The sequence below is a fragment of the Sciurus carolinensis genome, chromosome 10 (genome assembly GCF_902686445.1).
Source record: "Sciurus carolinensis chromosome 10, mSciCar1.2, whole genome shotgun sequence".
In the NCBI taxonomy this organism is placed as follows: domain Eukaryota; kingdom Metazoa; phylum Chordata; class Mammalia; order Rodentia; family Sciuridae; genus Sciurus; species Sciurus carolinensis.
The window spans coordinates 66,899,017-66,916,947 of NC_062222.1; the positions used below are offsets into that span (position 1 = coordinate 66,899,017).

The following is a 17,931-nucleotide window of genomic DNA, read 5'->3' on the forward strand; positions in this document are numbered from 1 at the left end:
AATGCCTTTATAAGGATGTAAGATTACAGATCTATTCCTTGATATAATACTTACCAAGGAACTTTTTCTTTTCCTCCAGAGTCAATTTATGTAATGCCTCCCAAAACATCACTATAGTGGGATGTGAATTATTGTATCCTTGTTCATAACTTGCATTCTAGAGCAAACGAAAAAAGAAAAACCATTAAGGAAACAGGAAAGAAAACAGAAGTTAATCAATTTGGCCTCCACGATGTACCTTTTCAAATGTTTCCCAGTCATAATCTGTGTTTCCAACAATCACATCCTTTAGTTCTTCTGGATGAAAAATTTCTATAATTTCTTTGTCACATACTTTATAAAATCCTCTCTGAAATTCTTCATAAACCGCCTTCACAGAGATGTTGAAGATGTAATCAACACACTTAGAAATATAGTCTCTCCTTTAATAAAAAAAAAAAAAAAAAAGAAAAAACATTTCCTTTGACTGCAATAACCTGAAAACAAATTGGAGCATAAATCTAAAAGTTCAAACACCTAACAGTTATGAAGTGCTTACTGTGTGCACTGTTATCCTAATTTAATCTTTAGAACAACTCTCTGAGACAAATTCTCATACTGTGAACACTTTAGTGAGGAAGAAACAGACATGGTGAAGTTAAATGACTGTTCAAGATCACAAAGTTAAGAGAATCAATACTTAGAACAAAAGTTTGGACTAATACAGTCTGAACTGCTACAGTGATTAGTCTCTAGCAAATGGGCTTGGGAAGTGGAATAAATTTCATGTTTTATTATTATGTGCCCTTACAAATTACCTGAATTTGTATCAGTGAGCAACTGGTAGTTAACACAAAGAGGTAGTTTTCCCTTCTACCAGGGATGAAGTAGCTTACAGCAGACAAATGCTGCCACTGGGAAGAACCAGCAAAGCCACCAGCTAAAATACAAAAACATCTGGCACAAAGCTTCCAAGTCTGGGTCAAGACTCCAGAGGCCGGGGCTGGAGAGATAGCTCAGTCGGTAGAGTGCTTGCCTTGCAAGCACAAGGCCCTGGGTTCGATCCCCAGCACCCAAAAAAAAAAAAAAAAAAAAAAAAAAAAAGACTCCAGAGGCCAACTCTACAGGGAAGGAAGGCTCCCTGAGGAGGGCCCAGCATTTTCTTTTTTCCCTTTTGGATATTTGCCAATTTTTGATGAAGGCAAAGAAGGCAGAAAGCGAAGAGTCAGAAAAGTCAGTACAAGATTTGGTAATTTAATGGGGCTGTACAGAATAATTGTTTTGGGCTACCAAAATAAGAATGTAAGAGGCCAAGGGCTCTGGAAGGAGGACAGTACTCTGCATCTACCAAATTCCTAAAAGGCAAAGATGCCAAGAAAGCAGACAAAAAACAGCAAAATTTAATAATCTCATGAAGCTGAGGAAACAAAAATTGAAGTTCTAAGTACACCAAAGAAAACAGGTCCTACAGAATTCAGCACCCATTCATGACAAAAACACTGAAGAAATTAGGGACAGAAAGAACTTACCTCAACATCATTAAGGTTGTATATGAAAAACTCAAACTCAACCTCATAGTAAAATCTGGGACAAGACAAGGATGTCCACTCTTACCACTTCTACTTAATAGAATACTAGAAATACTAGCCAGGCAAGAAAAGGAAATAGAAGAGATAAAAATAGGAGAGGAAGAAGTAGTCAAATTGCATTGTTTGCAAATGATATGATCCTATATCTAAAAGATCCAAGAAGAATACTCCACCAAAAGACTGCTAGAAATAATGAAAAAATTGGGCAAATTAGCAGGTTTAAAAACCGACATAAAATCAGTAACTTTCCTATATACGAACAATGAATCTGCTAAGAAATCAAGAAAATAATACATTCACAATAGCCTCAAAAAACAAAACCAAAAACAAAACACAACAAAAAAACCAAACCAATCGACCAACAAACAAAAACAACTAGGAATAAACCGAACCAAGGAGGTAAAGGTAAAGACTACTACACTGAAAATTGTAGAAAACTGAAGAAAGAAATTGAAGAAGACACAAGAAGATGGAAAGATCTCTCATGTTCATGGATAGGCAGAATTTCTATTGTTAAAATGGCCATACTACCAAAAGCAATATGCAGAGTCAGTGCAATACCCACGAAAATACCAATGACATTCTTCACAGAGCCAGAAAAAAAGAAAAATCATTTGGAAGCATAAAAGACCCAGAACAGTTAAAGCAATTTTAAGCCAAAAAGCAATACTAGAAGCACCATAATACCTAACTCCAAATTATACTACAGAACTACAGTAACAAGACCTGCACGGTACTAGCATAAAAACAGACACATAGACCAATGGTACAGAACAGAAGATACAGAGACAAACCCACATGTGTACAATCATCTGATCCTTGACAAAGGTGCCAAAAATATATGCTGGAAGAAAGACAGCTTTTTAAACAAATGGTGCTGGGAAAACTAGTTATCCACATGAAGAATGAAACTTAGACTCCTATTTCCCATCCTACACAAAAATCAACTCAGAATGGATCAAAGGCCTAGATTACACCAACTCCTAGAGGAAATGGCTATACTACCAACACTCCAACACACAGGCACAGGAAACAATTTTCTCTGTAGGACCCCTAAAGCTCAGAAAATAATGCCAAGGGTTAATAATACAATGGGATGGCATAAAATTAAAAAGCTTCTGCACATCAAAGGAAACAATTAGTAAGGTAAAGAGAGGACCCACAGAATGGGAGAAAATCTTTGCCACTTACTCTTCTGACAGAGGATTAATATCTAGAATGCACAAAGAACTCGAAAATACACCAAAAAATCAAATAACCCATTTAAAAAAGGGGCAAACAAATTAAACAGACACTTCTCAAAAGAAGAAATACAAATGGCCAACAAATATATGAAAAAATGTTCAACATCATTAGCAATTAGGGAAATGCCAATCAAAACTACACTAAGGGGATTGGGGTTGTAGCTCAGTGATAGAATACTTGCCTAGCACAAATGAGGCACTGGGTTCAATCCTTGGCACCACATAAAAATAAATATAAATAATAAAGGAATATAATAAATAATAAATAAATAATAAAGGAAGATACCATGCCTACCTACAACCAAAAAAAAAATTTTTTTTAAAGAAAAAACTACCCTGAGGCCAGGCATGGTGATGCACACTATAATCCCAGCAGCTTACAAGGCTGAGGCAGGAGGATCACAACTTCAAAGCACGTCAGCAAACTAGGGAGGTCCTAAGCAACTCAGTGAGATCCTGTCTCTAAATAAAATACAAAAAAAAAAAAAAAAAAAAAAAAAAAAAACTGGGGGTGGGGATGTGGTTCAGTGGTTAAGTGCCCCTGCGTTCAATCCCTGGTACCAAAACAAACAAAACCAAAAACTACCCTGACATTTTATCTCACACCAGTCAGAAAGGCAGTCATCAAGAATACAAATAAGGGCCAGGCACCGTGGCACATGCCTGTAATCCCAGTGGCTTGGGAGGCTAAGGAAGGAGGACTACAAGTTCAAAGCCAGCATCCTAGCAACTTAATGAGACCCAGTCTCAAAAAAATAAAAGAGGCTGAGAATGTTTAGTGGTTAGGCACCCTTGGGTTCAATCCTTGGTACCAAAAGTAAATAAATAAATACAAATAACAACAAATGCTGGCGAGTACGTGGAGATAAAAGGGAAAACTTGGGGCTGGGGAGATAGCTCAGTCGGTAGAGTGCTTGCCTTGTAAGCACAAGGCCCTGGGTTCGATCCCCAGCACCCAAAAAAAAAAAGGGAAAACTTACACTGTTGGTAGCATCTTAAATTAGTACAACCACCATGGAAATCAGTATGGCAGTTTCTCAAAAGACTACTAATGGAACCACCATATGAACCAGTTATACCACTCCTTGGTATTTACCCCAAAGAATTAAAGTCAGCATACTATAGTGATATATGCACACTCATGTTTATAGTAGCACAATTCACAATAGACAAACTATGGAACCAGTCTAGCTGTCCATCAATGGATGGATGAAGAAAATGTGGTGTAATTACAATGGAGTTTTATCAGTCATAAAGGTAAATGAAATTATGTCATTTGAGGGAAAATGGATAGAAGTAGAGACCATTATGTTAAGTAAAATAAGTCAACTCAGAAGGTCAAGGGTTCTATGTTTTCTCTCACATGCAGAAGCTACAAAAGAAAAGGGTAAAGAAAAGGACAGAGGAGGGTGGGGCAGGTGCTGGGGAGTGATACTGATCAAATTATATTGTTGTACTGTGTGCACGTATGAATATATAACAACAAATCTCATCACACTATAGAACTATAATGCACCAATAAAAAGAGGTAGGAAAAAAAAAAGAGGAAAAATTGACAGGCAGTGTACCAGCAAACTACACTGGAACTCTTAAAAAAAGAAACGAAAAGGGGTCCTAAAAAGTACTGTGGATTTAGAGATGGGGATACAGCTCAGCGGAAGGGTGACTGCCTACCACATGTGAACCTATGTTAAATGCTCCGTACTACAAGGTAAAAGGGGAAAAAGTGCTGTGGGTTCTTAGGGGACCCCTGAAGAGTTGCCCTTTAGTGGAGGTGAATGAGAGGTATACTAAGCCTTAAAAGGTTGCAAGCCTGCCTCAATTCAGCTTTGCCTATCAGTGGGCTGAGCTGATTGACTCCTGTTACTCTAGGGCCTACCAGAGGACAGAGTGAGTGTTCTCTGGAGGAAGACAGCGTCCTTCAGACACTTTATGGTGTTTTTAGAGAAAATGACTGACTATACGTTGAGAAGGAAAACAGACAATAGAGATAAGCCTAAAGCTGACCAACATGGGCTATAAGTAAGCATGATGAATGTGTAGGGAAAAAACAGCAATATGGAAAATTTCATGAGAAAACGGACATCTTTAAAATCTGAAATCTTAAAAAAAGATACAACCACTAAAATTAAAAATTAAAAAAAATAGGTTAACAGACTTCATATAATTGAAGACGTTAGAGAATGGGGAGATATGCCAGAAAATTTCTACAGTGAAACACAAATAACCAAAAAAATGAGAAAATACAGAAGGGCAGCAGTGGGAGAGTGCTTGCCTAGGATGAGCGAGGCCCTGGGTTCAATTCCCTGCACGGGGGGTGGGGATACAGGAGGATATGAAACTAAAGGATAAAGAGGACACATGTAACTGGAGTCCTAGAATGGAAGCACAGAGCAAGAGAAGCAGGTAATCAGTATTCATTTAGATTTGAAAACTAGAAAAAGTCAAGAATTTTTTCAAACCTAAAGACATCAAGCCATAGATTAAAAAAAAAAATGGAAAAAATAAAAGAAAGCATATTATAATAAAAGATCAAAACACAAAATGAGAAACCTTCAAAGCAGCGCAAGAAGAAACCCATATGACTTTAAAAGAGGAACAATAAGACAAGTCATGATTTTCAGCCGAGTAACGAAAGCCAGAAGAAATGGAATGGTGTTTTTTAAGATGGCAAGAGACCAGTCCTCCTAGCATTCTGTACCTGTTTGAACTCCTCTTCAAAGTGAAGACTTCATAAAGACACTGTTGAATTTTAAAACAAAAATTAAGGGAGTTCATAAATAACTAGCCAACTACAGGAAATCCTAAAAGTATTTCTTCCTCCAGAAAGGAAGTGATCCCAGGTGAAAAGAGAAGTGCTGAAGGAATGATGGTCAATATAAAGGAAATCCACGGAGCTTCCAAATGAAAACTGACTCCACCAGAGAATGATTACGATTTGTAGTATTGAAATAGATGCAGAGTTAGATTACTCAAGAACAACATAAATTACAGGAGTTCAAAAGTACTAAGGCCCACAGCTGGGTACTGGTGGTGCAAGCCTACAATCTCAGTGACTTGGGAGGCTAAAGCAGAAGGAAACCAAGTTTGAGGCCAGCCTCAGCAACTTTGTGAGGCCCTGTCTCAAAATATAAAATAAAAAGGGCTGGAGGCTCAGCTCAGTGGTAGAGCACCCCCACCACCACCTTCTAAGATTCCAGTATGGTCTGGGAAATGGCAAAAGTATTATCTTAGATGAGATTCTAACATGTCAAGGAAACATGCTGTAATTGCTAAGATAGCCTCTAGAACAGCAAAAAAAAAAAGTAACTAATAAAACAGAAGGTAAAATAAGGAATAATAAATAATTATTGATTAAGCAGAATAGGAAAGAAAAAAGAAACAAAAATTCTGATCAGACAAATATAAAATAAATGTAAATGGATTACTTCAACTGAAAGACAAGAGTTGTTATAATCTTTTTTCATTTTTATTTATTTAAGATTTTTTTTATTTTTACAGACTGCATTTTGATTCATTGTGCACAAATGGGTACATTTTTTCATTTCTATGGTTGTGCATAATATAGGTTGATACCATTCGTGTAATCATACATAAACACAGGGTAATGATGTCTGTCTCATTCCACCATTTTTCATACCCCCCTCCTCCCTCTTGTTACAGTCTTTAAAAAAAAGGGAGGGGGGACCTTAAATGTGAAGACACAGAAAGATTTAAAGTCAAAGCATGGAAAATGTATACTATGCAAATATCAATCAACATGAATTGAGCACAGCTACACTTAAGTTAGACACATGACTAGGACAAAATAATACAGTTCCAAATGACAAAAAGGGTCATATACTAGGAAGATATAACAATTCTAAAATTTTTATGTCCACGGTAATATACTTTTAAAATATATGAATTAACAATTTAAAAGAACTAAGGAACAAATAATAAAATCCACATACATGTAACAGAAGATTCTGATATATCTCTCACAATACCAACAGGAAAAGCAGACAGAAAATTAAAGATATACAAGACTCAAATAACATGACTGACAGTGTAAGAATGTCAGTGTTCCTGAGATGCCCCTTGGTTCTTAGGACCCAAGCCAGGTTCAGGGAACAATGAGAGTGGGCTCTGGACAGGATGCTTTAGATACATATTATCTTGCAGGACACTGTTTTTCTTACAAATACTGAGAACTAGGCCAAGTTAATGTCACCTGTTCTGTAAAATTGTTTATTTACATGTACTCTGGAATACTGGCCATGCAAGGAACGAAGTAAACCAAACAACTTAATGATGCTATCAAGTCTACCAATTAACCTATAAAACGCTTTTCCATCTGGCAACTGGAATGGGAGATGAAGACACTGTGTGGAGGATATGTGTCACTTATCTAGCCATCTACCACTGGACAAAGTGCTGTGAGGGAAGGAAATGCTCCTTTCTTAGAGCAGTGTCATGAGGAACAGAGGTGCTACCTGTTCAGCCTGTCCTTAGTCACCAGTGAACTCTTGTTGGAGCAGTCACTTTCTCTTGTAAGTTTTTACAGAAAGTCACGTCTCACATGCCATCTTCAGGTACTTTCTTTGGCCTCTCCACAACCTACCTGTCTGCCAGGGTACAACAGGGCTGTGGATCTGACACAGGCAAACACTCTACCACTGAGCTACACTCTCAGCACCGAGGCAACTAATTCTCACAAGCAGAATTTACAGCACTGAATGAATAAATCAGAAAATAGGAGAGACTGAAAAATCAATAATCTAATTATATACATACCAGTTAAATTAGAGAAAGAACATACATTAAACCCAAAAGAAAGTCAAAGAAAGGAAATCATTACTGTCGAGGACAGTAATCAATGAACAAAAGGGAAAATCAACAAAGTCAAAAGGTTAAAGAACTGAAAAAACATGGGGCTGGGGATATAGCTCAGTAGGTAGCGCGCTTGCCTCATAAGCATAAGTCCCTGGGTTCAATCCCCAGCACCGCAAAAAAAAAAAAAAAAAAAAAAAAAACCAACAAAACAAAACTGAAAAAACACTACTGATCAAGGAAAGAAATGAGGCACAGACTGCCTACCAGGAATGCAAAAGGAGATATCAGCTAACCAGGGTTTCCCAACCTTAGTGTTACTGACATTCTAGGGCAGATGATTCTTGGTTGTACAAGGCTGACCTGTGCAGCATCTCTCTTCTCTAAGTACTAACTGCCAAGGGTAGTGGTACACATCCCACATTTATGTAAAAGTAAAATGTCTCCAGATACTGCTGACATTCTGTGGGGCGAAACTGCCCCTCCCTGGTTGAGAACCACAGATATAGATGGCATAGACTTTAAGAAGCTGATAAAAGGATACTATAATTCTATGTAATAAATATGAAAATTTAAGCTGGGCATAGTGGCACATTCCTGTAATGCCAGCAATTCGAAGTTCAAGCAGGAGAAGCCCTGTTTGAGGACAGGTGCAGGGAAGTCAAGATACCACAGTAACCTCAATACGATGTGCCTGCTACATACTGGGGACCACTGTAGACCACTCTAAGACTGGACATCAGGGCACGCAGTGGTGAAGCCTACAGATCAAGTCCCTGCCACCATGCAGCTTTCACTATGGGCGGACAGTGACAAGCAAACAAGCAAACAAATCGTAAAGGCAGGTGAAGTATGAAGTTAAAAGAAAAGTAAAGCAGAGTAAGGGATAAAAAAAAAAAGGGACAGAGGCTGGTATAATTTTAGACAGGAGGAAAAGGGGCGGTCTCTCTGAGAAAGCCATTTCCATTCATTACCGTGTGAATGCCATGATGTGTATATGTATATACCACACAACTTCTCTGCCCTACTGAAAAATGATTAATGGGAATAAAAAATTATAAAAAAATAAAAAGAATTCTTAGAGCTCAGTGAAATACATATTATATATATAGAAACCAAACACTTCATTTCTTTGTACATACTTGTTCGTCTGGTTGACCACTATACAGCTTCCATTAGGAATTAAGTCTACATCATTTCTGTCCCAATGCACCTGTAAACACAAATGAACTCAGATAACATTTCCAAAAATAATTCTGAACAGGTTTATCACTAACAAAAACACTTTGGAGTGAATCTCTCTTCCAACAGAATGTGTAAGTATGTACATCTTTGTCATTAAAAACTAGTAATAAAGTATAAACAAAAAACTACCATTCATCATGCAGAATGGAAAAAGTAGATTTTTCTTCAAAACTTGAATCATCTTAACTGATCGGATTAAAGAAACTAATCAGAAAATTGTCACAACTCAATATTTGCTTTACATGTAGTACAGACACAGTGTGGCAGATGTGCAAAATGGTCACCAATTCCTCCCTTCCCCCAAAAGGGGCAATGTGATTTGGCAACACCTCCCATGAAGAGGGAAGTGTATCTTCAGCCTTTGAATCTGGAGTGGCTATATGAAGTGCTTTGGCCAATGGGATCTGACAAGAGCAGAAGCTCGAGAAGCAAATTGTGTGTTAGTGTTTTCCATCTCTTTCTACTCTTTTGTTACCTCAGGACCACCCTTATGAAGAAGCCTCAGCTAGCCTATTAGTAAGTAAAAGCCCACATGGAACAAAGACCAGCTGTTTCAGTTGACACTTCATAAACCAACCCACATGCCAATCACCAGGTGTATGGTGAAGGCCACTGCAGACGACCCAGCCCCGACACCCAAAATCATGTTTTAGCTACTAAGCTTAAGGGTTGGTTGTTACAAATAAAATTTGATAAACCCAACTAATGGTAAGTAAGGAATAAAACCCTTTTCACTAACATGATTCAGAATTTTTTTTTTAAAGTAAAAGGTGATATTTAGTTAAGTATGTAAAGGGTTAATCAAAGCTAAAACTGATTGTTATCAGGTTTTTATTGTTACTCACATTAAAATGGATGTAAAATACTTCTCCAAAGTCATTGCCTTCATCATCCAGAAGTGTTTGCAAACCCCTAAGAAAGAATTTTGTTTTTAAAAGTTCAGTAATCCCTAATCACCAGATATTTTAAATCACCATCTAAAATAAAGTCAAGAGCATGGCCAATCTAAAGGCAAATGTTAAGGCTCATGGTACCCATTTTCTGTGGACTGACAGTCTCAACTGGGCCTGTGCTCAGCTAAAATGTGAGATGCAGGAAGATTATTTGCAGGATCCCCTCTAATTTGAAAATCTTTTCCCTCAAGCCTTATTTCCTTAACCCAATGATGCAGGTTTCTACCCAGAAAAGGAAAATAGGCTTACTGACACTAATTCATTCAAATTGGTGTTAGTTCTCTTTATGCTTCTGAATTTCACTTACAGATTACTAAGTCTCCTATTTAACATCGGATATCAGATATGATAGCTGAAGAGCAAGTGCGTTAAAGGACCTTCTCTAACTCTTTTTCTAATATCATCAAATTTAAGAAGGACCTGAAATTTGGGCTGGGATTGTAGCTCAGTGGTAAAGTGCTTGCCTAGCATGTGTGAGGCTGGGTTCGAACTTCAGCACCACATTAAATAAATAAATAAATAAATAAAATAAAAGTATTGTGTCCACCTAAAACTTAAAAAAAATTCTACTGAAATTCAGCTGTCTTATTAATTTCAAGGCACCTCTCACAACAGTTTACATCAAGTGGACGGGACCCAATCTTTTCAGATTTCCAGTCTGTCATGCTGTGGTACTTCATACGTACTTTCAAAGTCACAGGTCTCAACTTGATTTTCACTTGCACACTCATTTATTCATTTAGCATCCAAGCAGACCTTAACATGGCAGGCATAGGGAATATAAAGGTGAGACCAAACCACCACTAACAACAAATCCTGAGGGGAGCAGGTGAGGTAGGCTGAGGAAGTCCCACCTAGAGCATGGTGAGATCTGTGCAAGTAGTATGTAAAAGACACAGGTGTAGCTTCAAAGAAATTTCCAAACCGATACCTATCATTGGGAAAGGTCTTCAGAGCAGCCTCCCCTCCCCCACCAGATTTTTATTACCATATTGTGATATAACAGGGAGGCAAATTACTCTCTAAATGTGACCCTGTGAAATCAAACAAGTTATGTGCTTCCAATGACAGAAGAGATATTCTTATTCTAGAAAAGAGACACAGAAAGAAGAGATAACAGTTCCCAAGTTAAATCCAAAAACAAAAAACAAACAAAAAACACCCAAAGGGTGAACAACAGGGAATCTGTAGGTCTGAGAATGATCTTTGGCTGGCCCACTTTCACTAGGGCTGGGATTGGAAACCTGCCCCCACAGCTTTGCTGGGCACAGCCCTGCTAGCAGCTCTCCATGGTGGCAGACATATACCTGTGGCTCTCTTGGGCTGGAGTGGCTTGCTGGTGGTGCTACTGTTCTGGAGTCTATAGGGAAGTCGCACCTTTTGGCATTTCTCTGCCTGAGCCTCGAGGTTCTGTGAGGCACCCTCTGAAATCTAGCTGGAGGAAGCCACAGCTCCACAGCATGTGTGCTCTATGTGCCTGCAGATATGGCAGCACCTGAACATTAGCACCTATGTTTACCACCTGTACCCTCCAGAGGAGTGGTCACTAGAGCCTCAGCAGGATCTTCAGAGCACGTGCTAGAACGCAGGGAGCAGAGATTTGAAGCACTGCTGAGCACTGACTGTGAGGTGAGATGGTGCCTAAGGTCTCTCCTTTGACACAGTTCTGTACCCTACGCTTTGGGGGTAACAGTCCTGATGATTTCGACAAATGCTGTCAGTGGTTTTCCCATTGCCTTGGTGAACAGTGCCAGGCCTCAGCTAATCCACACTAAACTCTACCAAAGTCTGCTTGGCTACATGCCCTTGGTGTTCTCCCCCAAACATGCTTTTTCATCTTTTTACAGTAAGGTAAAGCTGCAAATTTCCCAATACCTTACGTTCTACTTCCTTTATGATTACAAGTTTCACTTTTTTTTTTTTTTTAGGTATTGGAGACTGATGTCAGGGATGCTCTACCTTAGATACATCTCAGTCCCTTTTTTTATTTTTGGTACCAGGGATTAAACCCAGGGGTGCTTAACCACTGAGCTACATCCCCAGCCCTTTTCATATTTTATTTAAAAAAGGGTCTCACTGAGTTGCTTAGCGTTTTTCTTTTTGCTGAGGCTGGCTTTGAACGAGATCCTCCTGCCTCGGCCTCCAGAGCCACTGGGATTACAGGCATGTGCCACCGCACCCAGCCCTCACTTGTTTTGAGACTTACTCAGAATAGACTGTACTGTCCATATTCTGCCAACATTCTGATCATGACTACTTAGGTAATCTTCAAGAAGACAGGCCTTCTTTAACCCTTTCCTCTTCTGAGTCCTCATCAGAATAGTCCCTCATGGTCTGTTTGCAGTCTTACAGATTTTTTCTAGACTGCATCTCAAACTCCTCCAGCTCCTGCCTATTACCTAGCTGCTTGCAAACTGTTTCCACAGTTTCACATATTTGTTATAACAACACCCCACTTCTTGGTTCTCATCTCTGCCTTCATCCATTTTGGCTTCCAAAAATTTGGCTTCTAAATACCTTGGAACGGATGATTTATAAATAATAGAAATTAATGCTCACAGCACTAGAGGCTGGGAAGTCTACGATCAAGACAACAGCAGATTTCATGCCTAGTGAGGAACAGGGCACTTCAGACGGTGCCTTTAATGTGCCTTCACAAGGCAGAAGAGGGGAATGAGGGCACTATTCCCATTCATAAGGGCTCTGCCTTGGGACCTAACCACTTCCTGAAGACTTTCCCCCAAATATTATAGCACAGGGTATGTAGAGTGCAACAGCTCCCCCTCCCATTTTCTACCTTCCTCAAATTTGAGTTCAAATATCTACCAGTTTGAAGAGTGTCTTTCTCTTTCATTAAGGTATCTATCTCTTGGTGAACAGAGAAGTTCTGTACATTTTTTTTTTTTTAGTTGTCAATGGTCATTTATTTATTTATATGTGGTGCTGAGAATCGAGCCCAGTGTCTCTCACATGCTAGGCAAGCGCTCTACCACTGAGTCACAACCCCAGCCCTCTTTAATCTTACTGTAGTTAAATTTATCAATCTTTTCTTTAATATAGGTACTTCTATTTCTTGAGGAATCTATAATTTCTTCTAAGATCTTCAATATCTATATCTATGTTCCATATTTTAGTCATTTTTGCATTTAACACTTAAGTCCTTTATCCACATGGAGGACTTTTGTGTAAGGCACAAGGCAATGATCCATTGTCACTTTTCCCCTAGAGGGGTAATAATTTTTTACAGATCCCTTTATTAAATAGTTCTATTTCCATTAGTCTAACATGATACCTTTAACAAAGTTGCATGTATACCCAAGTTATTTTCTGAACTTTCTCTTTAGCTCTACTAGAAAACCTACACCATTAACATGCTGTTCTAATTAGTACAGCTTTCCGACAATTCTTTTTTTTTTTTTTTTTTTTTTTTGGGTACTGGGGATCGAACCCAGGGCCTTGTGCTTATAAGGCAAGCACTCTACCGACTGAGCTATCTCCCCAGCCCCTCCGACAATTCTTAATATCTGGTAGGCCAAGTTCCCCATCTTTATGAAGAATGTGGCCCAGGCCAACAACTGCTGGGAATTCTTGGGGATTTCAGAGAGTTCACAAGGTCAAAACTACTTTCATATTACTAAGATGCCATTTGCCTTTTGCATTGTGTCATGAGTGGAGAGAGGAGTTTTCCAGAGTCTATGTGACACTGGAATGCTGTGACAGCTAACAGAACGACTGTGTGTTCCTGTGTCTGATTTCTCACTTTTAATTTTTAATACTGTAAATACCAATAGATGTAACCAACAAAAGAAAAAACTCTTTGTGGTCTTCAATTCTTTTTGGGACAATCTTCAAACCTGAAAATCTGAGAAATGCTAATACATATTTATTGTTTATGTATACTAAGTGAATAAGTTTATTAAATCTTTTTAGGCATAAGCATAACTTAGGTCATCTTCAGTATTTCCAGTAAGAACAATGACAAGTTTAATCTTTCCAAATTGGGTGCTTCTACACACTTTCCTTATCATATTAATATATTTAGTATAGTAAGAAATAGCTGGTCTCTGCAGACAGACTATGTTCAAATCACAGGTTTATACTGAGGGGTCCTGTGTAAGTTACCTAACCTCTCTGTTTCTGTTTCCTTAACTAGAAAATGGAGGGAATAATAGGACCATACTATTGTTTTCATTGTTTTAAAAATCTCTAGCGTTTGACTGCATAAATATACCACATATGATAGGCTTAGTAGGACACGCCTGTAATTCTAATGAGTACAGAGGCTGAGGCAGGAGGATCGTTGGTTTGAGGCCAGTCTCAGCAACTTAGTGAGATTCTCAAAATAAAAATGATGAGGGTTGTAGCTCTGTAGTAAAGTAACCTGGGTTTAATTCCCAGTACCCTTCCCCCTAAATTATATATATATGTAAATTATATATAAATAAATTATATATAAATTGTAAATTATATATAAATTATATATAAATAGATATAGTGAGCTTATTAAAGGACATTTTAGGTAGTTTTATATTTTATAAATTATAATACAATGTGCATTAGTATCATAAACTCTTGCAGGGTTGTGCTTTTCTGTTTTTTTTTTTTTGCAGTGTTGGGGACTGAACCTAGGGCCTCATGCATGCTAGGGAAGCACTCTACCACTGAGCTATACCCTCAGTCCCTGGCTATATATTTCTAAAAGTGAAATGTCTAGAAGTAGGCTTGTCGAATCAAAAGGGCATATATAGTTTTGATTTCGACAAGTACCATTCCACACTGTTCAGAAAAAGAAGTACCAATTCACATTTCCATTAAATACCTGAAAGTAGAGTGAACCTTTCCCCAAACCCTTGTTAACTAACAATTTGATATCAAAATCTCAAACCTCTCTTGGTTGAAGCACAAGATAACCTCTCATTTTAATATATACTCCATAAGCACTAGTGAGATTGAGCATCTTTTAAATTATGAGCCATTTCTATTGTTTCTTTTGTTGTTTTCTTCTCAGATACTTTGTCAACTTTTATTAAGGATGTATAGGGAAAGCTTTATACAGCAGGGATAGTAATTCTTCCTGCTCTGTATGTTACCAATGTTTCCCAGGTAGTACTTCATCTTTCAACTAAAAAATAAATTTCTACTTGAAAGGTGACTACTAGCCTGGTGTGATGGTGCATGCCTATAATTCCAGAAACTCCAGAGGCTGAAATAGGAGGATTGCAAGTTCAAGACCAGCCTCAGCAACTTATCAAGGTCCTAAGCAACTTAGCAAGACCCTTTCTCAAATAAACATAAAAAGTGGCTCAGTGGTGGGCTAGGGTTGTGGCTCAGAGGTAGAGCACTTGCCTAGCATGCGTGAGGCCCTGGGTTCGATCCTTAGGAACACATAAAAAGAAAATAAAGTGTTGTGTCTGCCTACAACTAAAACGAAATGTTAAAAAAAAAAAAAAAAAAAAGTGGCTCAGTGGTAAAGCACCCCTGGGTTCAATCCCCAGTACCAAAAAATAAAAATATAAAAAATAAATAAGGAAGTAAATAAAGGTGACGAGCATGAAACATATAATACAAACATCATTAGCCAATTTTGCACCACCAAGGTAGCATGTCTGTCCATGAAAGTTTCCACAGAGAAAATGTTCAAAGATTATGCTGAGCACTAAGGTGTAACAATCAACAATCACAGCAACAATCAACTCTTCTTAACTTTAGAAAATGAAACTATTATCCAACAATTCTTACCAAAGCTAAAATTGGTTCAAAGTACCTAAAAGGCTAATGTCAAACATGAAAATAACATTGCAGTGTGTTTAAATATTTGTCTAAATATAAGTTAGATAAGGTCTTAAAAGGGGACGGTTTCCTTACTTTCCCAGAACAGGACTGAGTTCTTTTAAGTCTTCCAATGATGGCACCTGGTTCAAAAGCTTCTTGAACAGAGCAAGTGGGAAAGGGATGTTGGCCACATTGCAATTGAAAAGGGAAAGTCCACAGAGAACCCCAAAGAAGAAGTATCTCTTCTCCTCAAACTTAGGCTGAAAAGAGAAACATAATTTTGAAGTATTACAATTTTTTTCATTACTATGGAATATTCATGTCAGGTAAATCACTTTTTCAAAATCAAACTGCAAATTCACACCAAAAATTCTGAGGTTAGAACATTTAGGGTTTAGCCAGGCGTGGTGGTGCACACCTGTAATCCCAGTGGTATGGGAGGCTGAGGCAGGAGGGTTGAGATCAAAGCCAGCCTCAAACACTTAGCAAGACCCTAAGCAACTCAGTAAGACCCTGTCTCTAAATAAAATATAATAAAAGGCCTGGAGATGTGGCTCAGCTAATGGTTTCAATACCCGGTACCGGGGGGAAAAATAAGTATATTTAGGGTTTATATTTGGCTATTAAATCAATATATTTGGTTATTAAGCCCCTACCACAGTTTTGGTATATTAAAACCATAATAGGAACAAAAACATATTAGACTCAGTAATCCTTGTAAGATTATCTCAAAATTACATCAATAACTCCTACTATAAAATAGTTTTCTGTGGCATATGACATTTTTACTGTCATGGAATACCACAAGCAAATAAAAGAGGACTTACCCTGGCAGGAAACCACATATAGGAGGCCTCTTCAGGATAGGTGAACATCCCATATTCTGGCCGGGTCATCTCTTCAAATAGACAATAGAAAAATTCTGTCTTGACTCCTCCAAAGTCATATCCAATTTCTCCAGTAAATGAAACCTGAGGAAATAGCAAGTATGGCATCACTTCCGGGGCTCTGTATGAAGTTTCTCTTAATAACAGTAGTCACTAACAATTCTGAACCCAAGTTCCAGGAGGCATTGTGGTCAGCATCTAACTCGCTTTAATCACATCTAATCTCCCAATTAATTCTACGAGGCTAGCAAGGCTTTGAAAATTTAAATAACTCTCAAGCTTATTCAATAGCTCCAGGGCACAGTCTATATTTCATACTAAATCTGTTATGCCCCAGAGCTCTAAGTCTTTACCATAAAATGGACCTTGACTGGCATCTCTATTTTAGCAATCAGGTCCATTAAATATAATTAAAATAAACAAAGAAATCATTAATATTAGGATTTTCAAAAAACTGAAAAACCAGAGCAAGTACACTTGCTGCTTAGTCCCAATGGCACTGAGGAGATGCCACAGCTTCCAACGGAAACACAGAGGTCACTGGGACCAGAAAAATCCCCAGACAGACCACCTCTGCAGCAAAGGGAGATGACTTCCTCTAACACTCTTTGTTCCTTTGTTTTTCTTCTCCCAACACCAAGAATAATAAATGATAATTATACTTTACCCACAACTCTCTTCTCAAGTCTTCATTCTCAAATTGACTAAGCTGACTCAAAGCATCTTCAATCAAGTGGTTCCTTCTGACTCTTAGATTAAAGGTGGGCAGCAAAGCTAATTGAGAGTCTTCTTGTTCAATAATTCCTGCCAAACTCATGTAAGCTAGAAATTTTCTCTCCTAGGAAAACAAAAATGTTTCACTTCATTTTGTCACATTTCCTCTTTAAGCAGGAATTTATAAAATGGAATAAACCAGTTTTCCTGGTGGAATAAACCACCCTGTATTTATGAAATGAGCCTTATATAAACCCCTAATGGTAAATAATACATTCAATATTTGCTTGCAGCAAGCAGAAGAAATGTGGGACCTAAGGAACAAAATACTTGGCACAGCCAAACTAGACACACAGGGAAGTGACCAAATGCAGGTTTCACTGGACCACGTTATCTTAACGCAACTATTAATGTTTAGGTTATTAAAGGCTGAGAGATTTACCAGCATCCACTTCGGACAGTGCACTGCAGCATAAAATTCTCATTTAGAAGAGAAGGCCAGATGTTTAGAAAGGAAGCAGGCTGCAGGAAAAACCCAGGTAGAAGTTAAAAGAAGAGAGACAGGAAGGATCAGGGGAGGAGAGAGAGAGAGGAGACGGAAGGAAATAAGGCAGGTAGAATGCCCATTCTCAAACTAAATGACAATCTGGGGGTCACTGAAGCCTATGGCTCTAGAATAACAAAGAGCAATCAAATGCCAGTTCTATCAAATTGTCACTGGAAGTTTGCTTAAAAT

General features: G+C 38.2%; 1 protein-coding gene and 1 non-coding gene across 3 annotated transcripts in view; both read right to left on the reverse strand.

Moving 5' to 3' along the window:
- The window catches only part of Herc5 (HECT and RLD domain containing E3 ubiquitin protein ligase 5), a 62,241-nt gene that overhangs the window by 2,101 nt on the left and 42,209 nt on the right, over positions 1–17,931 (reverse strand). For both annotated transcript variants that reach the window (XM_047566999.1, XM_047566996.1), the window contains 7 exons: positions 17,149–17,319; positions 16,422–16,565; positions 15,688–15,854; positions 9,715–9,781; positions 8,767–8,837; positions 239–422; positions 55–157 (listed from right to left, as the gene is read on the reverse strand). In XM_047566999.1, the coding sequence (XP_047422955.1) occupies positions 55–157; positions 239–422; positions 8,767–8,837; positions 9,715–9,781; positions 15,688–15,854; positions 16,422–16,565; positions 17,149–17,319 (907 nt within the window). The remainder of the gene's footprint in view (positions 1–54; positions 158–238; positions 423–8,766; positions 8,838–9,714; positions 9,782–15,687; positions 15,855–16,421; positions 16,566–17,148; positions 17,320–17,931) is intronic.
- Trnai-uau (transfer RNA isoleucine (anticodon UAU)) lies at positions 13,252–13,322 on the reverse strand. Its single transcript has one exon. It is a non-coding gene; the product is annotated as a tRNA-Ile (tRNA).